The sequence below is a fragment of the Danio rerio genome, chromosome 2 (assembly GCF_049306965.1).
Source record: "Danio rerio strain Tuebingen ecotype United States chromosome 2, GRCz12tu, whole genome shotgun sequence".
NCBI lineage: Eukaryota > Metazoa > Chordata > Actinopteri > Cypriniformes > Danionidae > Danio > Danio rerio.
The window spans coordinates 16469556-16491694 of NC_133177.1; the positions used below are offsets into that span (position 1 = coordinate 16469556).

At 48.2% G+C, this 22139-nt stretch overlaps 1 protein-coding gene across 4 annotated transcripts; it reads right to left on the reverse strand.

Moving 5' to 3' along the window:
• Positions 1–213: 213 nt before the first annotated feature.
• LOC103911530 (uncharacterized) lies at positions 214–4396 on the reverse strand. 4 transcript variants are annotated; one of them, XM_073933166.1, is made up of 7 exons: positions 2363–3401; positions 1814–2284; positions 1560–1729; positions 1224–1478; positions 816–1139; positions 703–727; positions 214–446 (listed from the first exon to the last, which is right to left on the reverse strand). In XM_073933166.1, the coding sequence occupies exons 1-7, from the start codon at positions 3165–3167 to the stop codon at positions 379–381; spliced, it is 2118 nt and encodes a 705-aa protein (XP_073789267.1). In that variant the 5' UTR covers positions 3168–3401; the 3' UTR covers positions 214–378. The 4 variants fall into 4 exon arrangements, with proteins under 4 accessions (XP_073789267.1, XP_009302378.3, XP_073789262.1 ...); XM_009304103.5 differs by having other exon boundaries at positions 214–727; positions 2363–4396; XM_073933161.1 differs by having other exon boundaries at positions 1814–3385.
• Between the last annotated feature and the right edge of the window lie 17743 nt (positions 4397–22139).

The following is a 22139-nucleotide window of genomic DNA, read 5'->3' on the forward strand; positions in this document are numbered from 1 at the left end:
ACTTTAAAAAAACATACAAAAAGACTGTGTGCTGCTGGTGACCCATAATGACTAAAAAAAAAAAAAAAAAAAAAAAGACTTTGTGCTGCTGGTGACCCATAATGACTTTAAAAAAAAAAGAGAGAAAAGGGTCAGTCGACCCCTTCCGTTGGTGCCCCTCCTTCCCAACAGGGGGGGGGGGGGGTGGTTGGGAAAATATGACAGACACAAGAATTGCAATAACAAGTTGTTTTATTGAACAATAATTAAGGAACAAACATTAGAACACTTGGAAACAATCACAGCAAGCAAGAAACATATGTAAAAGAACAGTACACACAAATAACTAACAGAACACTTAACACAAATAAAGTACAATGTAAGGTTGAACAGAACAGTTCAGTCCAATAAAGTGCATTGTGAGGTGCAAAAGTGTCTATCTGCGCCTCTTGCGCTTTTCAATGGCCCTCTTGACCATTCTTGATGCCTTTTTCTGCCGGCTCATTCCCATGAGCGTTGTAGAGTTCGGAGAAAAGCTCGACTTTCGTACTTTGAGGGGAGATACGCTTTGGGGCTTCATGACGGTCCTTAGTGCGCCTTTCGTACGGGTGGGGTATTTTCGTCTAGGCTGTTGTCCTTCCTCTAATTTTAATTTGGGTTGAACCTCGGCACTCTGGGTGTGCTTTGTGCCTTCTGCTCCTCCTTCCGGCTCACTGCTTCCACCGTCCTCCCCGGCCGTTCTTTCACTCTGTCAAAGGAGAAAACAAGAACATGATTAGTCACCATTACACAAAACTGTACAAAAGTGTCAGTTTGCTTTAATGTTGTCCGCTTACCTCAGTGCCCTCGAGACTTGATGTGCCGGATTCCTGCAGCTGTAGCACCAGCTCTTCTGAGGTGGTGCTCTTTGGTGACTCATCAGGCCTCTGGCGCCGCTTCTTTCTGCTCTTCTCCGTCTTCGAAGGCCTCTTCCTTTTCACAGGACTCTGCTTCGATGGGCTCCTTTCTGCTCCCTCTAAAGCACTCTCAAATAGACGGCGGTGCTCCATGGCCTGCTGGGCAGAGAGGTTCACCACGTAGAATTTGTCGGCTGTCCTCAGGTCGTGGCACATAAACTTGGAGATTTTGAGCCGGTCCTCTGTGGAGTGCGTAAACCTGGCCTGTAAACAGTAGAGAAAAATCGGTCAAACAAATGGCATTCTCAAGTCTAGCAAGACACGTGAGCTATGCGTGCGATCACTTACGTGGCTGGCGATGGAGCTTCTCACGTCTGTGAAGGTGGGACACCCGGGTAGGCCCATTGACTTCCAGGCGTCCTGGAAGTAATTATTTAGGTTTTTACAGGGGTTGGGTGTTGATGTGAAAAACAAGTATTTTGGGTTCGTCCCCCCTGGCAGCTTGTCCTTGATGCTTAAGAAGCGCTGCACCCAACCCCACTCCTCCTCTGTTAGGGCAATTTGAGCAGGGCCAAAATATTGATTGGTTTTGTGGCTTGTCACCTGTGGATACATGCAGAAGACGAGACGGTTTAGGGTTACGCAAAGACAACACACAAGTGCACCAATGTAATAGATACTCACGTTAATCAGGTAAGCCTTCTCCGAGACGGACCTTTGTGCCCCCAACACCTCCTGCATCGTAATGTTTTGGAATACCCCGCCTCTGTGACCATAAAGGGCTGACAACAATGCAGCAAAGTGCCCGTAGAACTGCCACTGGTTCTTTTGATTCGGGTCATTTTCCAAGAGGCCTACACACAGGCAGGAGACAGTACAACATTAAAGCTCAAAGCCTCAGGTGTTACACAGAGTCAAGCAAAGGTGGGACTACTTACTCAGAAGGTCGGGTATTGCCTTGGCTGCCAGTTCCCGGCACTTCAGGAGGATGGCTTTTGAAATCACTCGCTCCTCTTTTTGGGTTTTCACYGCCGTCTGGTGAATGGCCACTCCCCTCTTCAAAGACCTTCTTATCGCTGCTATCTCCCGTCGAAGTCCGATCAGCGACTGCTTGGACAGCCGGCACGATGGCGGAGGRGTCTCCGCCAGGTACTGCATGAAGCATCCCACGTTCAGTACGTAGTGTTGTAGGGTGGTGACCGTCATGTGGGCCTGACGGAGGGAGCTAACCCACATGTGTATYTTTGCTTTGTTGTTCAGGAAGAGAAAGTCGGACAGCTTGCTTTTTCCCTCTGACATGTAAGCAATGAACTTTTTGATCCTGTASACCTGGCAGCTTACATTTTCCTTCAGCTTATAGCTGGCATCTGGGCCTTCCTTGAAGCGGCGATAATCCTCYARCATGTCATCTGCACAAACAAGGCAAAGAGAGATTAGAAATCGAYATTTGCAAAAGATACAAACAGTTAGAGGAAAGGCATACTCACTGAGTGCTGACACGTGGKCTGGATAGGGGGGAGGGCTTTTCTCAGGYGACTGCTGACTGCCACTTGCCGACGGTTGCTCCTCACCGACTTTATCCTTTTGCTCGATGGACTGCTTAGAACTGGACGGTTCACCAGCTGAGGTGGCCTGGTCGTGGTCGGCGGGGTCAGCGGGGGCAGCAGGGYTGACTGGGGTGTCGTCCTCTTCCTCTGGTCCAAGAGAAGATAGAAGCTTCCGGACCACCTGCCCTGTTCGCWKCGCACCGAGGCTGGCARACCTCCTTTTTAAGATTCGGTATCGCCTGGTCACCTTCCGGAGGCTGTCTGTTAATATGTCTACCTGTTGATTCAGGTCGACCACTTGGGTTCTCAGCAAGGCTTTTTGCCGTTTGCAGCCTTGGTTGGCACATTCTTCCTCCTCCAGCTCCTCCTCGTCAGGATGGAAGGTGGCTTCCTCCAACTCCTGCAGCTCCTCCAAGTCGAGAGTGGAAACCATGGGAACATCTGGGTTCGTGGCCCTGAGCACAGTAAGTTTGCTCAGGATCTGTCTTCTCTTGCACAACCGGAGAGCCTCATCCTGCGCCACCAGGGAAATTTCACTATGAGTCCTGATGTGCCGATCAAGCCGGCTTGAGAATTTTCCGCAGGCTGGCACGGGACACATGCCAGCCCTGGCATCAACTCGGCCAGACTCCAGTGCCAGGAGCAGCTTCCTCTCTTGCTTATTCTCCACTTTGTGCGTCACTGTCAAGTGCTGGCTTAGCCGAGCATACATCCGCATGCAAAGCGGGCAGGTTTCCACACCCATCCTGAAACCTTTCTTTCTTCCCCTTATCGGGGTTTTTAAAGTGTCTCTTTCACTCAGAAAGTCTTTATATCTCTTGTCTTGGGACTTGGGACTTGGGGGTCTGAGTCTTCCAAGTGTCTCTTTTACTAGCAATCGCTTTGTATCTGTTTTGGGACTTGGGACTTGGGGGTCAGTCTTCCAAGTGTCTCTTTGTTATCACAGTGCTCTCCAATCCAACAATTCTTCACCTCCCCCGATACCTCGATGGCAGGTCAGAGGAAACGGGGGTGAGTGGGAGTGCAACCCGCTGCCATGTGACTGGCAAGCCGTGCACTTGCTGGGGCACAGCTAGAGACATGGAAGGGGTATGCGACAAGCTAACCGGTGAACTTGAACATGAACTTGACTTAGAYGGCTTGAAAAAMCGGATTCAGCCCACCATCCCCCGAATTCGCTTTAAACATYGCCTTTTTGACCCACCATCACCCGAATTCGCTTTAAACATCGCCTTTTTGACCCACCATCACCCGAATCRCTTTAAACATCGCCTTTGACCCACCATCACCCGAATTGCTTTAAAAATCGACTTTGGACCCACTATCACCCGAATCGCTTGAAAAATCGCCTTCGGACCTGCTCTCATCCTTATTCCTAGGAAAATCCCCTTTGCACCCCCCATAATACAAATCGTTTAGAAAATTGCCATCAAACCAATCATCCTAGTCAATTGAAAAATCACCTTCGCCTTAAAATCAGGTGAGATGATGTATAGGTGATCAGGGGAACAACTAGGCTGCCTGTGGTCAGAAAGGTGGTCAGGGGGACAATTAGGCTGTTTGTGGCCATCGAGGGGACCAGTATTTCTAAAAAAATATTCTGAAACAAGTTATTCTACAAGGGACACGTCCACAGAGAGCCTATTTAGGGTCCACTGAATAAGCTTCAGGTGGGATGTCCGCAGACAGCTTAATAAGCTACATGTGGGATGTCCGCAGACAGCATAATAAGCTACAGGTGGGATGTCCACAGACAGCCTAATAAGCTACAGGTGGGATGTCCAAAGACAGCCTAGTGGGATGTMCACAGACAGCCTAATAAGCTACAGATGGGATGTCCACAGACAGCCTAATAAGTTACAGGTGGGATGGCCGTAGACAGCCTAATAAGCTCCAGATAGGATGTCCACAGACAGCCTAGTGGGATATCCACAGACAACCTAATAAGCTACAGATGGGATGTCCACAGACAGCCTAATAAGCTACAGGTGGGATGTCCACAGACAATCTAGTGGGATGTCCACAGACAGCCTAATAAGCTACAGGTGGGATGTCCACAGACAATCTAATAAGCTACAGATGGGATGTYCACAGACAGTCTAGTGGGATGTCCACAGACAGCCTAATAAGCTACAGGTGGGATGTCCACAGACAGCCTAATAAGCTACAGATGGGATGTCCACAGACAGTCTAGTGGGATGTCCACAGACAGCCTAATAAGCTACAGGTGGGATGTCCACAGACAGCCTAATAAGCTACAGGTGGGATRTCCACAGACAACCTAGTGGGATGTCCASAGACAGCCTAATAAGCTACAGGTGGGATGTCCAGAGACAGCCTAATAAGCTACAGGTGGGATGTCCACAGAGAGCCTAATAAGCTACAGGTGGGATGTCCACAGACATCCTAATAAGATACTGGTTTATTGAATAATCTACGACTGCATTGTTCCAGGCAACTTTGGCGTTCTGAGGGCTTAAGTGGTTGATCATGGCCACGTTGGCATCCAGGGGGACCTGTAGGTCGTTACTTAGCATTTAGATGTTCAGGGGGACAGACAGGTCGTTCCTGGCCACTTAGGTGTTCAGGGGGATGAATAGGCTGTTCGTGGCCACATAGGTGTTCAGAGAGACAGATGGGTTTTTCCCACCATTTAGGTGTTCAGGGGGACAGATAGGCTGTTTGTGGCCACGTTGGTGTTCAGAGGGACAGATTGGTCATTTCTGGCCATTTAGCTGTTCAGGGGAACAGATAGGCTGTTTGTGGCCACATAGGTGTTCAGGGGGACAAATAGGCTGTTCATGGCCACATTGGTGTTCAGAGAGATAGATGGGTTGTTCCCACAATTTAGGTTTTCAGGGGGACAGATAGGCTGTTTGTGGCCACATAGGTGTTCATGGGGACAGACAGGCTGTTTGTGGCCACATAGGTGTTCAGGGGGACAAATAGGCTGTTMRTGGTCASATTGGTGTTCAGAGAGATATATGGGTTCTTCCCACAATTTAGGTGTTCAGGGGGACAGCTAGGCTGTTTGTGGCCACATTGGTGTTCAGAGAGATGTATGGGTTGTTCCCACAATTTAGGTGTTCAGGGGGGCAGATAGGCTGTTCGTGGCCACATAGGTGTTCAGGGGGACAAATAGRCTGTTCATGGTCACATTGGTGTTCAGAGGGACAGATAGGCTGTTTGTGGCCACATAGGTGTTCAGGGGGACAGATAGGCTGTTTGTGGCCACATAGGTGTTCAGAGAGACAGATGGATTTTTCCAACAATTTAGGTGTTCAGGGGGACAGATAGGCTGTTCGTGTCCACATTGGTGTTCAGAGAGATGTATGGGTTGTTCCCACAATTTAGGTGTTCAGGGGGACAGATAGGCTGTTTGTGGCCACATAGGTGTTCAGGGGGACAGATAGGCTGTTCGTGGCCACACAGGTGTTCAGAGATAGAGATGGATTTTTCCCACAATTTAGTTGTTTAGGGGGACAGATAGGCTGTTCGTGGCCACATAGGTGTTCAGGGGGACAGATAGGCTGTTCGTGGCCACACAGGTGTTCAGAGATAGAGATGGATTTTTCCCACAATTTAGTTGTTTAGGGGGACAGATAGGCTGTTCGTGGCCACATAGGTGTTCAGAGAGATGTATGGGTTGTTCCCACAATTTAGGTGTTCAGGGGGACAGATAGGCTGTTTGTGGCCACATAAGTGTTCAGGGGGAGAGATAGGCTGTTCGTGGCCACATAGGAGTTCAGAGAGATGTATGGGTTGTTCCCACAATTTAGGTGTTTAGGGGGACAGATAGGCTGTTTGTGGCCACATAGGTGTTCAGGGGGACAGATAGGCTGTTCGTGGCCACACAGGTGTTCAGAGATAGAGATGGATTTTTCCCACAGTTTAGTTGTTTAGGGGGACAGATAGGCTGTTCGTGGCCACATAGGTGTTCAGAGAGATGTATGGGTTGTTCCCACAATTTAGGTGTTCAGGGGGACAGATAGGCTGTTTGTGGCCACATAAGTGTTCAGGGGGAGAGATAGGCTGTTCGTGGCCACATAGGAGTTCAGAGAGATGTATGGGTTGTTCCCACAATTTAGGTGTTCAGGGGGACAGATAGGCTGTTTGTGGCCACATAGGTGTTCAGGGGGACAGATAGGCTGTTCGTGGCCACATTGGTGTTCAGAGGGACAGTTAGGCTGTTCGTGGCCACATTGGTGTTCAGAGAGATGTATGGGTTGTTCCCACAATTTAGGTGTTCAGGGGGACAGATAGGCTGTTTGTGGCCACATAGGTGTTCATGGGGACAGACAGGCTGTTTGTGGCCACATAGGTGTTCAGGGGGACAAATAGGCTGTTAATGGTCACATTGGTGTTCAGAGAGATATATGGGTTCTTCCCACAATTTAGGTGTTCAGGGGGACAGCTAGGCTGTTTGTGGCAACATAGGTGTTCAGGGGGACAGATAGGCTGTTCGTGGCCACATTGGTGTTCAGAGAGATGTATGGGTTGTTCCCACAATTTAGGTGTTCAGGGGGGCAGATAGGCTGTTCGTGGCCACATAGGTGTTCAGGGGGACAAATAGACTGTTCATGGTCACATTGGTGTTCAGAGGGACAGATAGGCTGTTTGTGGCCACATAGGTGTTCAGAGAGACAGATGGATTTTTCCAACAATTTAGGTGTTCAGGGGGACAGATAGGCTGTTCGTGTCCACATTGGTGTTCAGAGAGATGTATGGGTTGTTCCCACAATTTAGGTGTTCAGGGGGACAGATAGGCTGTTTGTGGCCACATAGGTGTTCAGGGGGACAGATAGGCTGTTCGTGGCCACACAGGTGTTCAGAGATAGAGATGGATTTTTCCCACAATTTAGTTGTTTAGGGGGACAGATAGGCTGTTCGTGGCCACATAGGTGTTCAGAGAGATGTATGGGTTGTTCCCACAATTTAGGTGTTCAGGGGGACAGATAGGCTGTTTGTGGCCACATAAGTGTTCAGGGGGGGGATAGGCTGTTCGTGGCCACATAGGAGTTCAGAGAGATGTATGGGTTGTTCCCACAATTTAGGTGTTTAGGGGGACAGATAGGCTGTTTGTGGCCACATAGGTGTTCAGGGGGACAGATAGGCTGTTCGTGGCCACACAGGTGTTCAGAGATAGAGATGGATTTTTCCCACAATTTAGTTGTTTAGGGGGACAGATAGGCTGTTCGTGGCCACATAGGTGTTCAGAGAGATGTATGGGTTGTTCCCACAATTTAGGTGTTCAGGGGGACAGATAGGCTGTTTGTGGCCACATAAGTGTTCAGGGGGAGAGATAGGCTGTTCGTGGCCACATAGGAGTTCAGAGAGATGTATGGGTTGTTCCCACAATTTAGGTGTTCAGGGGGACAGATAGGCTGTTTGTGGCCACATAGGTGTTCAGAGGGACAGTTAGGCTGTTCGTGGCCACATTGGTGTTCAGAGAGATGTATGGGTTGTTCCCACAATTTAGGTGTTCAGGGGGACAGATAGGCTGTTTGTGGCCACATAGGTGTTCAGGGGGACAGATAGGCTGTTCGTGGCCACATAGGTGTTCAGAGATAGAGATGGATTTTTCCCACAATTTAGTTGTTCAGGGGGACAGATAGGCTGTTCGTGGCCACATAGGTGTTCAGAGAGATGTATGGGTTGTTCCCACAATTTAGGTGTTCAGGGGGACAGATAGGCTGTTTGTGGCCACATAAGTGTTCAGGGGGAGAGATAGGCTGTTCGTGGCCACATAGGAGTTCAGAGAGATGTATGGGTTGTTCCCACAATTTAGGTGTTCAGGGGGACAGATAGGCTGTTTGTGGCCACATTGGTGTTCAGGGGGACAGATTGGTCATTCCCGGCCCATTAGGTGTTCAGGGGGACCAATAGGCTGTTCTTGGCCACATTGGTGTTCAGGGGGACAGATTGGTCATTCCCAGCCCATTAGGTGTTCAGGGGGACAGATAGGCTGTTCGTGGCCACATAGGTGTTCAGGGGGACAGATAGGCTGTTCGTGGCCACATTCGTGTTCAGGGGGACAGATTGGTCATTCCCAGCCCATTAGGTGTTCAGGGGGACAGATAGGCTGTTCGTGCCCATATAGGTGTTCAGGGGGACCTATAGGTCGTTCCCGGCCACTTAGGTGTTCAGGGGGACAAATAGGCTGTTCTTGGCCACATTGGTGTTCAGGGGGACAGATTGGTCATTCCCAGCCCATTAGGTGTTCAGGGGGACAGATAGGCTGTTCGTGCCCATATAGGTGTTCAGGGGGACAGATAGGCTGTTCGTGGCCACATTGGTGTTTAGGGGGACAGATTGGTCATTCCCAGCCCATTAGGTGTTCAGGGGGACAGATAGGCTGTTCGTGCCCATATAGGTGTTCAGGGGGACAGATAGGTCGTTCCCGGCCACTTAGGTGTTCAGGGGGACCAATAGGCTGTTCTTGGCCACATTGGTGTTCAGGGGGACAGATTGGTCATTCCCAGCCCATTAGGTGTTCAGGGGGACAGATAGGCTGTTCGTGGCCACATAGGTGTTCAGGGGGACAGATAGGCTGTTCGTGGCCACATTGGTGTTCAGGGGGACAGATTGGTCATTCCCAGCCCATTAGGTGTTCAGGGGGACAGATAGGCTGTTCGTGCCCATATAGGTGTTCAGGGGGACCTATAGGTCGTTCCCGGCCACTTAGGTGTTCAGTGGGACGAATAGGCCGTTCGTGGGAGGCGGGAGGGGTCCCGGCAGGGTGGGCCGGCGCTCTTCTTACCTGTAGGCTGCAAGGGGGAGGTTTAGGCTGTCCCCGGACTCCCAGGCCTCACCTATTCGGCGCTCCCGCGTAGGGGGTCTCTGTCAGTCTGCTGCCACCCCGTGGCGAACCCCAGATTGCAACAGATAGGGTCGAAAAAGACGACGTTTTCGAAGGCTTTCCGCGCGGCCACCGGGGGAGCTAGGGGGACGGCGTCGCCTCAGAGCGGGTCGGGGGACCCTCCCCCGGGGGCCTGCGCGGTCGCGGGGGCCGGGAAAAATCGTCTGGGGGGCGGCGCGCAGCGTCCGGGAACGGCCTTCCGCGAAGCCCCTATTAAGCGCCCCGTGGGACCCAAACCTCGGTCGGCGCCCTTAGGGCAGGTAAGGGCATTTCCACATGTCCTTCTTTGTTGTGCTGAATTCCCTTTTCCATCTGTTGAAGAAACTGGATGTCTTCCTGAGATATCATCCTTTCCTTTGTGTCTATATCTCGAAAGTCTGCTTCTAGCATCCTGATTATTGAGGCGGGTGTGATAGCTGGGAGTTCCTTTAAAGAAATGCGATGACAAATTTCTGTCTTGTTTTTTGAGCAAGCACCAGGTGTAACTGGTCCCACTACACTCCAGCCTAAATCAGTCCTCACTGCGTATGGCTCTCTTGTGAGAAAAGGAATAGTCCAGACAATTTAGTGTATGCATTATTGGATACACAGAGCAGTAATACATTCATTAGTCAGGAAGTCTGTGACATAATTCAAGCAAACAGAGAACCTGTAAAGCTAAAACTGTCCACAATGACCAACAGGGCTTCAATTGAAGATTGTCACAGAGTGACTGGACTAAATGTAAGGAGTTACAGTTCACGAAGGAATTTTGAACTACCACCTGCATACACTCGGGAATACATTCCTTTGGAGCAAGAAAGCATTCCTACACTTGAAAAGGCGAAAAGGGTGGACCCACTTACTTGTTGTTGCAGATCAGATGCCAGATCTATTGAACTGTCCTGTAGGGCTTTTAATAGGCTATGATTGTTTAAGGGCTCTTAAACCACAGCAAGTGATTTCTGGGGAAGACCATGAGCCGTTACAGTGAAAAAACTTGCGTTACACCCTAAGGAAGAGCAAAAAAGGGGAAAAATGAATCTGCACTTTGGAAAGGAGAAGATGTGTTCGTTGTGGAAGTGAAGCTGAAGACATTGCATTCAAGAGAGCGTCGTGATTTCGTCTGACAGAACTACATTGCTGCAGTTTGGCGTGACTGTGATGCTGTAATAACAACGGACACAAGGAGGCAGCGTAGTGAAGTATAAATCAATCTGATTATCAATAAGACTTCAAACGTTCACCTTTACAGGTCAGACTGTATATTTTCAGTTTGAAATGCAATTTTTGGTTGATGTTGCTTTTAAATTTATTCTGATTTAAACTGTATGCTAACATTTTAAGAAATAAGGGGTGATTTCAATATATATACGCATATTTTTGCAAGATTAGTACAAGTGTGCAGCTTGTTTAATAATTTCTGTTGTGCAATATATGTAGAATTATTGGCTATCAGTGTTTAGGTTTAAAATAAATAAAGATTAAATAGGAATGGATCAAAATAACCCAGACATTTGCATCATGGATGAAGTAATGCAAGCTCTTGAAGAAGAAAAGTCACAATTAGAAGACAAATTAGAAGGTGAAATTGATGACTTAGACAGACAAAAATATGAAAAACGTTTAGCTGAAATTAATGCAGATCTGGAAAAGGGTCTAACAGAACTCCAGAAATCATCTTTACAAACTGAGCAGAAAGTTAGGCGATCAGAAAGAGAAAGGCGGCCAACTGAAAAAATGGTTGAGTTCAGACGTGATGAAACAGTGAAAAGAGAGCAGAAGTTTATGTTTGTATATTTAAACTTCAAAGCTGAAGTGCAGTTGTACAGATCTAAGCTTAAAGCAGAGTGCTCTAAAACTGAGTTAAATGATATGATCGTGATGGCTGCAAAACGTGAAGCAGAGTTAAGACAATCATATGAGAGTATCCGTTTACTGAATGTCCCATCTCAAGATATAAAGAGAAGGATGGATAGTTGCACTTCTGTTACAGCCGAAATAACTGCACTTCTAACAGAACGTTTTGAAGAAATCGGATTGAAGGATTTTGATGCAAAGGCAGCAAAGGAAACTCTCCTCCAATTATTGCAAAGAGATGATGCCAGGTCAATTTATGGTTCAACAGTGTCAAGAGCTGAAAGAGATAGTCAACAGGGAAGTCAACTGTCAGTAAAAAGGGCAGAAGCAGCTGCACGCTTAGCTGCAAAACAAGCCGAACTAAGAAGAGAAAAGGAAATTCTAGCTCAAAGAAAAGAGGTTTTAGCCCAACAAGAAATGTTGAAAATGCTAGAAGATCAAAGGGATCTTAGAAATCATGGAAGCAGAATACAATGTGTATGCAGAAGAGGAATCAAAATTGAATGCTGAAATAGGAGAAAATAAAGTAAGAGTTACTTCCCCTCCATGTCAGCCACCGCTTCAGAACAACGCTCCATGTGACAAGGTTTCCCAAGAAACTTTAGCTGAACCTTGCTCTGCAGATGGGTTAGAGATAAAATCTAATGAGGTCTTGTTAGTGAATGCACTGAAAGAATCCCTGGCCATGACTAAACTTCCAGCTCCTGAGCCATTCATCTTTACAGGTGACCCACTCAAGTATACAGAATGGCGCACCTGCTTCAAGGCTTTGATTGAAACGAACTGTACATCCTCAGCCCATAGATTGTTCTATTTAAAAAGGTACATAAGTGGAGATGCACTTAGTGTGCTAGAAGGAACCTTTTATAGGAGTGATGAGGATGCATACATGCAAGCTTGGGATGCCTTAAACAAGCGCTATGGACCTCCTTTTGTTATCCAAAGAGCATACAGGGCAAAGCTGAGTAGCTGGCCTAAAATAGGACCAAAGGAATCATTAAAGTTAAGAGAATTTAGTGATTTCCTTGTCTCCTGTAAACATGCAATGCCTCATGTAAATGGTTTGGAGGTCTTGGATGATTGTGAAGAAAACCAGAAATTGCTACAGAAGCTTCCAGACTGGGTAACAACTCGCTGGAATAGATATGTTACTAAAGAGTTAGAAGAAGGAAAGTCTTATCCAAACTTTACTGAGTTTTCAAACTTTGTGGCAAAGGAGGCTTCTATTGCTTGTAATCCTGTTTCCTCTTTACATGCTTTAAAACACACAGAGGAAAAGTTTGGAAAGGAGCAGAAACGTTTCAAAGCTAGCACTCTAGTTCAAAATGCCAAACCTGTTGTGAAGAGTTTGACTACACTGCAAGGAGAGAAAGCTTTCAAACCCAGCTCTCCCTCTACTCTGTATAAGAGAGAAATTCATTGCATCTGTTGTCAGCAAAATCACTTTATTTACAAATGTGAAAGGTTTGCAGCAATGTCTCTTGAGGAGAAAAAACGATTCATTATCAACAACAAGATGTGCTTTGGCTGTTTGAGAATTGGTCATGTATCCAAAAACTGTAGAAAAAGGGCAACTTGCAACATCTGTAGAAAAAGCCATCCCTCTCCACTGCACGAAGAACATTCTCAGAAAGGAAATTCAGAATCCTTACCTGATGAAATGGCCTCCACCAGTTTATGTAGCATGGGAATGAATAACTGTACACGCACGTCAATGATTGTGCCTGTATGGCTCTCTTGTGAGAAAAGGAATAGTCCAGACACTTTAGTGTATGCATTATTGGATACACAGAGCAGTAATACATTCATTAGTCAGGAAGTCTGTGACATAATTCAAGCAAACAGAGAACCTGTAAAGCTAAAACTGTCCACAATGACCAACAGGGCTTCAATTGAAGATTGTCACAGAGTGACTGGACTAAATGTAAGGGGTTACAGTTCACGAAGGAATTTTGAACTACCACCTGCATACACTCGGGAATACATGCCTTTGGAGCAAGAAAGCATTCCTACACGTGAAAAGGCGAAAAGGTGGACCCACTTACTTGATGTTGCAGATCAGATGCCAGATCTATTGAACTGTCCTGTAGGGCTTTTAATAGGCTATGATTGTTTAAGGGCTCTTAAACCACAGCAAGTGATTTCTGGGGAAGACCATGAGCCGTTACAATGACCATCTGGACAGTTCAGATGATGGATCACATGCACTTGTATTAAGTATTTGAATTTGATTTTGGCTTTTGTTTCTCTCCTTTCAAACTTCTATTTCCTTTTTACATATGATGTGAAACATTTTCCCATTTAATCTGTATTTATTTGACCTTATATGAACTGTTCATGTTTCAAGGAGAAGGTCAAAACCGAACTGAAGAATTGGAAAGCAGCTTACACTCCACATCCTCAGATACAAGGGTGTCAATGTCTGCCAGTGCTGGTAACCAGAAGAAAAGACTCCCTGTTCATAAAAAAATGGCTAATGATTTTCATGAACATAATTTGAAGTATCTTAAGGAGGAGCATAAAATGAAGATGAAGATACTAAAAGTAGAACTGGAGATAAAGAGAGATGCAACAGGTTCAAATGTCACATCAGTACAAATAAATTTTGTTCTTTTAAGAAAAGATGGATGTTGTGGTGATTTTAGTAACATACCAGACCAAAACGTTGTATACTTTTAACAAATATTTAGCTTTATTATTACTTGTATCAGGTCTGAACAGAGGGTTGAAAGTTAAATAATGTAAACAGATCTATTTAAAGTGGCACACTGCAAAAGCATCCCTGTATGCCAGTCATTCTCTGTAGCTTGTTGTAAATGGTGGCACATCTGGATTGTCATCCTCTTCCATTGGGGGACTTGGGTATCCCTGCTTTTTTAGGTAGTTGTGAAGAACAGCTGTTGCAATGATGACAGTGCAGTGAGGAAAATTTGGGAATCATGAGTTGCACCTTTCCACCGTGCAACAATGTTTGAAAACTCTAACTGGAGAGTGCATACACCTAGGACATTTATGGAAAAATTGTTCTTTCGGTTCCTGTGTTCCTCCGCATCTGGAGTAGAGGGGCGCTTAATGGGAATATGGGTTCCATCTATGCAAGCCATGACTCCTGGGAAATTTCCATATTCATAGAATAGTACCTTGTAGTTAGCCTGGATTCTAGCATCAGGGAAGTTTATGTAGTGTGCTTTTAATTCACAAATAGCTCTGCTCACTCTGTGAATGACTTTACATACAGTTAGTTCACTGACACCACATAAATCCCCAGTTTCTCGATAAAAGGTGCACCATGCCAAGAACCTTAAAGTTATGAGCACCTGGAGAGAAACTGGTATAGGCTGTTCTCTTTGTGTCACAGATGAAAGCCTGAGTTTTAAGAGTGAAATTATCTCCACTGCATTTACTTAATGCATGCGGAAAAAATCTCGGAAACTTATTTCATCGAAATGTGGCCAGACGAGCGCCGCCCCTCTGTGGTTGTTGGTAGCATACCCCCTACCCTTTTAGTAATCAGTGTGGGAAGATATCAAATGTCAACAAGGATGGTATGTGTCATGAGTTCTTCCCTCTTCCGACTGGTCACTTCCTGCTTTCAGACATTTGCCGTCAGGTATGTGGATGACAGCTCGTCTGTGTATGGGTTGCTTCATTGGGAAAGCTCATGTTTTGTATGTTTGTTTAGTGTTGCGTCTTATAGGGATCCCGGTGTGGTTTGCATCTATGGCTGCCCTTCTGCAGGTAACTGACTCATTGCTTTTTGATGGAAAGTTGATAGTAGTCAAGTGGTGATATCATTAATTGTTTCCTCCTCCCTTGCAGTCAGCAGTTTTTTTCACTGCATTACAAAACTGCGTTTAACCCAACGGTTATGTCTAGGGTTTATTAATGATTGATCAAGCCCGTTTTCCTCTGTGTTGGTGTTCCGGTGTTCTATTGAGTAGGCGAAATGGAGTGTTTGCGGTAAGTTATTTTAAAATCGTTTGATTGGCTTGCTCGTGCACTCGATCTAACGGTTAAATGTCTTTTGTCATTTTACAGACCGAAAGTGATTGCTGGGTGCCATTTGACAACCTGTAGCTACGTGGGAGGTTTCTAAACGATGCTGCTTATTTAGGGGACTGATTCACTGCTGTTTGAGTGTTTTTTAAGGAGACTGCTTAACTGCTGCCCCGATGCTATTTTAGTCTTTTTGGAAGGTGCTGTTTTAATGTAGTGAACACTGCTTGGACAGTATATTTGAAGGCTGTGGTTGACTGATTTTAAATGCTGACATTTGTTTGTTTCCTTTTTTTTTCTAGTTATGTATCGGTAATTTTGCCTAGTTTTTGTTATTTATTTTGTTGGTCTCATTGAAATTTGTATTTTCCCTAAGTTAAGATTTTTTTTTTCTATTACATTGTTTTTTTTTTGTATGTGTGGAAATATAAATTTCTATCATCTAATTCCAAATGGACAATAATCTACGTATAACTGAAAAGTTATATTCTTAGGTTTTTTAATTATCTCATTTCATTGACATGCCAGCTAGGAGGGACATTTAACCTTCATCTCTCTGACTACAGGCTAAGCCAGTGATGCAAATGCTTTAAACGACTCTGTCTTTGTCTTCGGGTGTTGCTTTTATGCTACAGAAATCCTATGTTGATTAACTTGTGTGGTCAGTAGCTGGGCCGTTTTTTAACACTATGCCATGCTGACTCCAATACTGAATTTGCATGCTTTGTTTAGCTATATCCCCTCCTCCTAAGAACACAATATAGCCATGAAATCTTTGTCTTAATTCAGACTTGTGTGAGACTTGTGAGAGACTTGTGAAAGAACTTGCAGACTGCGGACCTCTAGTAGGCTCTTGCAGACACATGGACATCCTAAAGACGCTGTATGACTGCAGATTAACCAACACGTCTCAATAAAGGAATTCTGCTTGTTTTGAGTCTCCTGGACTGGGTTCTTCTCTTCTTTTCACTCATTTATTTTTTTTTACAACATATGCTTTATTGAAATTGTATATTTTTCTCATTTGTAACAGTCTCTGTATGTATATTTGAGACTGTTTAATCTTTTTTTTCTTTCTTTCTCTTATATTTTGTATTTATGGGTTGCTTTCAGCAGAGGCCTCATTGAGAGGGGTTGCAATTAATTTATTTACCAGCATTTCACCCTCAGTGTGTTGTGCGCCCGAGTTATTGTGTGTTGGAGTGTGAGTGACCAATTTATTAAAACTTGTAGTAACTGGGTTTTGTGTTTTCAGGAGCAGAGCACCTAAGGCAGGGTGGATTCCTGGTGGAGGTCTTTCTTGCACGTGTGCTGTGTGTATGCATTGTGTGGGTGTGTAACAGGTCTTGGTGGTCTTTGCTGTGGAGGCCTTGTTGTGCCCTTACTCTCTGCTGTCACGTCCCAGCTCCTGCACTCCTAAATCCAGGTGTTTTAGTGTGTGCGTGTAGTATATTTTTAGTAGATGGTTTTATTGATTTATAAACGTATACATGTTGTCCCCCTTGAGATGCAGTTTTGAATAAATAAAGTTTGTATGTATTTTTCCTACCCACGTCTCTTGCCGTTTACTGCAAGCTTACCTGTGTTGCCTTTCTAATATAAAATATAGGTCCCTGGCCATATTCTAGGGTGGCGTAGTCGTGCTAGCTGTTGAACATTATTGAACCCCTTGGTTATGCCCCAGAAACATTGCAATGGGTCACTTCTATCTGCAAGAACTTGCCTGGCTGGTGGAAAGCGCTATCATCATTGACATAGTCCAAGTAATCCATGTGTCCTCCAAACAAAATTAATCTGAAGTTAAACCTGCCTCCCGGTAGGTTTAATTTAAGCCTCAATGTAGTCCTGAAGTTGCTCTAGTCTTCCTCCATAAAGTTAACCTCCACTCCACAGCTGCCCTGTCCTGACCTATTCATGCATCTCAAAGGACCGAGCTGTCCCGGAAGAAGCTTGCTAATATATAGAATTGGACTCAAGGCCTTCTGGGCATTCAAAGCATTTGCAGACCTGGACAGATTTGTCCAGCCCATCACCTCCTTGTGCTGCAAAAGGGATTAATTCTCCCTATGAGCTATCAACCAAGGCTGAACCTGGACGGGGGCGTCCCGCGAGTCACTTTTAACACACAAGGCAGGGATAGTTTGTCCCAATTGGAACGTAGCCAAGGCAGAAACTGGACGAGGGCATCCCACGTGACACTTTTAACACACAAGTTATGGATAATCTGTCCCAATCGGAACATAGCCAAGGCAGAACCTGGACGCAGCAGGCATACAGCTTTGAACCTAGAAGACAGGGCTCATTTTTGTCCCTACTGAATCTACTTTTACCACACAGATAATAAATAAAAGAAATAATGAAGACACTGAACACCATTTGACCGTTAAGTTGTACAATATTTATTCAGGACGATTCAGAGTCTTCTGTTTGTTCGAGTGGGCGAGCGCCCTGGCTTTTCCCCCTGGCAGGGCGCCATGGCAGCGTCCTCCTGCTGGTTCCCTCCTGGAAAAGAGACACATAAAAGGCAGTTAGCCAATGCCACAAGTTCTGCTATCCACGCCAAAGAAAATCTGATTTTTACCAGGGGAGAGACGGGAGTCTCTGTCCTCTTGCACCCTTTCCGCGGGGGGCTTTCAGTGCCCGCTGACTCCCCATCCTCCTCCTCCTCCACCAGGGCCCTTTCAAACAGTCTGCGGCGCTCGCGTGCTTGGAGAGGTCCGAGGTGAAGCGTGTAGAACTTATCTGAGGTTGAAGTGTCATGGCACATGAATTGCGCCACCTTGCCCAGTTGGTACCCTTCGAACTCCCCCAAGAGAAGGTCTGTGGAACGAGCACAAGCAAAAGTCAACTTCCCCGAAGACACACACCCAGCAGAGCGACAGTGACATGCCTGAAATATACTCAACTCAGCGTGGGGACGTAGTTCGGGAACGGGTAGGCAGTGGGTTCCAAAGCCTCCGGAGGCTCGGGGGGCGTCGGACCTCCGGCCGCCCCTCGCCCGGGAGCCGGTGGTGCAGGAGGCGACCTGGTTCTCCTCGCCCTCTTCCTCCTCCTTCTCCCCCCTTCTCCCTTCCTTAGCTCCCGGTAGAGGCGTGTGATCTGGAGCAGGGTGGATCGCATCTTGGTAACCTGTTTCCCCAAGTCCGTGAGCTGAGCCTGTATGCGCTCGGTGGGACGCCTGCAGCCGCGGTCGGCGCACGGGCGGTCGGCCTCTGGGCCCTCCGAGTCCCGCTCTCCCTCGGAGGACGATGCTAGCTGGGACACGACGGGGATTGCAGGCTGGGTGGACCGCAGTCACTGCAACTCCCGAGCTACTTTCCGGTGTTTCGCCCTCCCCATAGCCTCTTTCCGGCCCGAGGTCGAGAGCTCCGCGTGCTGCCTCAAGTGCCTGTCTAGGCGGGCTGGCGTCCGGCGACAGCCCGGGACCGGGCACGGTGTCTTCCGCGTGTACACGCGGCCGGCGGCCAGCGCGAGCAGCAGCCGCTTCTCGTTTGAGTTGGTCACTTTGTGAACAGTCGTCAGGTGAGGTGCAAGCCGGCTGTAAACGTTGAAGCATAGGGCACATTCAGCCATGACCGTGCTAGAGCCAATGCAGAGGGGGAAAGGGGCCCACACGCCACGTGCAGCGGTTGATAAGCGGTCGGAGGCGGCATCCACTTCTGCGTCATGACGCTGGTGGACCCGTATTTCTTAAAGGGGAAGGACACCCCCCCGCACCAGGGGGTGTAAGCCGATGCCCTACGGAGATCTATTCGGTTCAAGGCTTCTTTTGTTACGACTCTCAAGTAGGGGGGAGAGGGGTGTCCACCTCACTCCCTTCCCCCCTTTTCAAAGGAACCAGAGGGGGGGTGTCCCGTTAAACAATGCATCCCCCACCCGCCCCTTTATAGTTGCCCCGGCCAGCGATTCGACACCTCTCTCTATTGTTACGACGCGAGTTGGGGAAGGGGTGTCCCACCTCACTCCCTATCCCCCCTTCATTGCTGTTCTGGCCAGCGGGAGCTTTTCCACAGCCTTTCTCGTTCACTTTTTCCACCCCTAAAAGGGGATTGTTTGAGCCCCATCGAACATGTGCCGTTTTTTTTTGGGGGGGGGGGGGACAGCTCCACACGCGCCAGCCGCGGGAGCTTTTGTTTTGCTTTTACGACCTGCTACAACCAACATGGATACGCACCAACCATCGAAAGGAGGGTCCAGACAGCCCGTAACCCCGGCTCCACTGACCCTGGCACGTTTCACCTCGCCGGAGTCCACTAGCTTCCCCCAAACCAACCACCCTCACTCCACCCGGGAGCAGGGTAGGTGGGGTGGGGGTCAGCCAGGGGCCAGCAAGGATAAACCCAGGGGGTGGGCGGCGTTGCGGGCGGACGGACGGGATGCAGACGCACACACTCGGGCGGGGGTAGAATCGAAGCCTACACCAGCTCGTTCCCTACCCTGCCCCTGGGGGCTCGATTCACCACGCCGGGTGACTCGACCGAACCCACCAAACATCCCCCAGCCCTCGCAGGGCGAGGGGCGTGGGGCGGGGGCACGGGCCGAGTATCGGCGCGGGGAAAACAGTCCAGGGGGGCGGGCTGGTGGGCGGGCTGAGCAGGAGACAGGCTCTGGGTCAATATAGCCAGACGGGCCATCTGGGTCCTTACCCACAGATCGGGGCGGGAAGGGGGGGCGCTGTGTGCGGAGGGACACCCCCACGCCTCCCTGATAGAACGCCCAGGACGGGGAGGATCTGCCACACCCATAGAGGCCGACCCTATTGGTGCTTTGGGGGGCCTGGCCCCTGGGGCGCCACACTAGCTCCTATCGGTCAGTCACCGTGGGGTCTGGCGACTGGACTGTCAGAGACTAAGTCCATAAATTGTTGCCTTCCCCGAAACCCTGATGGCAGGTCAGAGATTGTGGGTGTTGGGCAAAAACCTCCAGGCGCGGGACGTCCCGACAAGTAGGCCGGGAAGGGTGGTCTCCCGTCGGGCATGGTTTGGTGGGCTCGGGCCTGGGTTTAACCAATGCCCCGGTGAGCGCCAGGCGTAACGTTTTCCTGTTGGACCTTGGCGCTAGATGTGTAAAGATGTGCCGCTGGTGAACCATTGATGGAGCCGCTGGTAAACCATTGATGGAGCCGCTGGTGAACAATTGATGGAGCCTCTGACATCCAGTGGTGGGGGGCCCTGTGGCCTGCGCGCACTGCCCGAGGTACACACACTCTCCTTGGGGGGGCAAGCCCAGCTCCTCTCCCTGGCCTGGAGCATCTGACATCCAGTGGTGGGGGCCCTGTGCCCTGCGCACAATGCCCGAGGCACACACACCCTCCGGGGGCAAGCGCTGGTTCCAAAGGACCCTCCAGACTTGCACCTAATCACCAGCAGTGCCCGGGCACCCCACTATTAAGCCAGGGGACACTAACTCCACCAAACCGCACGGACAAGACAGACGTGCTGCTGGTGACCCAACTGGCCAAGACGTACCGCTGGTGGCCCAATCGGTCTTGGGTTTCTGAATAGGGCACCACCGGCCTATGACTCGTGGATGGGGCACCAGCGGCACGTAGTTCTAGCCTCCGTAACCGATGGTATCTCATGTTTGCTGCGGGGGGACGAGCGCTGGGAGGCGGGTTAGCAGCTCAGCCATGGACCCCTGGCTCCCCGGGGCGCGCTCGCGCTGGCCTGCGGGGGGACGAGCGCTGGGAGGCGGGTTAGCAGCTCAGCCATGGACCCCTGGCTCCCCGGGGCGCGCTCGCGCTGGCCTGCGGGGGGACGAGCGCTGGGAGGCGGGTTAGCAGCTCAGCCATGGACCCCTGACTCCCATGGTGTTCAGCCCACTGGCCTTGCCCGGGTTCGATCGCTTGTCTTGGGGCAACGGGCCCCTTCTTTAGACCCCCCGGTTCGTTCAACCGCTAAATCAGAAATTGCACTAAGTCCTCTTTTTCTGACTGTTGTCGAAACCTCGACGGCAGGTCAGCGAATCCCAGGGTGGCGCTACCACCTCCAGGCGCGGGTCATGCCGGGGAGAGTGGTCTCTATCCGGGCATGGCTTGGTGGGCTCTCCCCTGGTCTAACCAACGCCCCCGGTGAGCGCATCTATTGCGTTTTCCAGCGGTCGTTCCAAAGACCACCCCTGCTAGAGACCCACCATTCCCCAATTGAGTGTTTGCGTTTCCCAGCGGTCGTTCCAAAGACACCCCCCCCCCCCCCAGAGTGCCACCATTTTTTTTAACTTTCTCTGGGAAATTAGCCTATTAAATTCTGGACTAGACTTAAGTCTTAGACTTATTAAAACCATGACAGAGAAAGCACATTTCTGTTAGTCTGATTTAAATGGTCATTTTAGTCTAAGACTATGTGCGTGATCAAAACAATAACAAAACGGTAACAAAAAGATTGCGGATTCAAGTGCAGATTTATATACAGTGCAAAACATAAAACAAGGTGTTCAAAGTACAAATAAACCACAAAACCAGAAACTAAAACAGAGACAAGGCTCAGGAAACAAAACTCGAAAAACTAGACTAAGCAAAAATACAAGAAAAGGATCAGGAAACAATGAACTAGGAATACAAGACTCACTGCGGAACTGGGAACAAGAAAGACAAGGAAGACAAATGACGCGATAACAAACAGAGGTGGAATGGTTGTATAAATAGTCCAGATAATCAACGGTAACACAGAACAGATGTGTTGACAGGTTAGTGTATATGTTCCGGTGTATGTGCGTGGTATGTATAGAAATGTAGTCTTTCTGGGACGCTGTAGTGCTATCTGAGTCCTGATGTACTACAGTGCCCTCAGGTGGTCACTTACGGATGTGACAGACTATGCTTAATCTTGGTCCGGGAAACCACCCCAAAGGCTCGCTGATGTAAATATAAGCACTTTTAAAAAACGCAATAATGAACGGTTTAAAAATGGTGTGATGCAAGCTGTTATACTTTAATAAAAGCAATACATGTTGGACTGCAGAAATAAACAATCTTTTATACACGCTAGCCTGAGTTAGACTAATATGAGCATAAATAATATATTC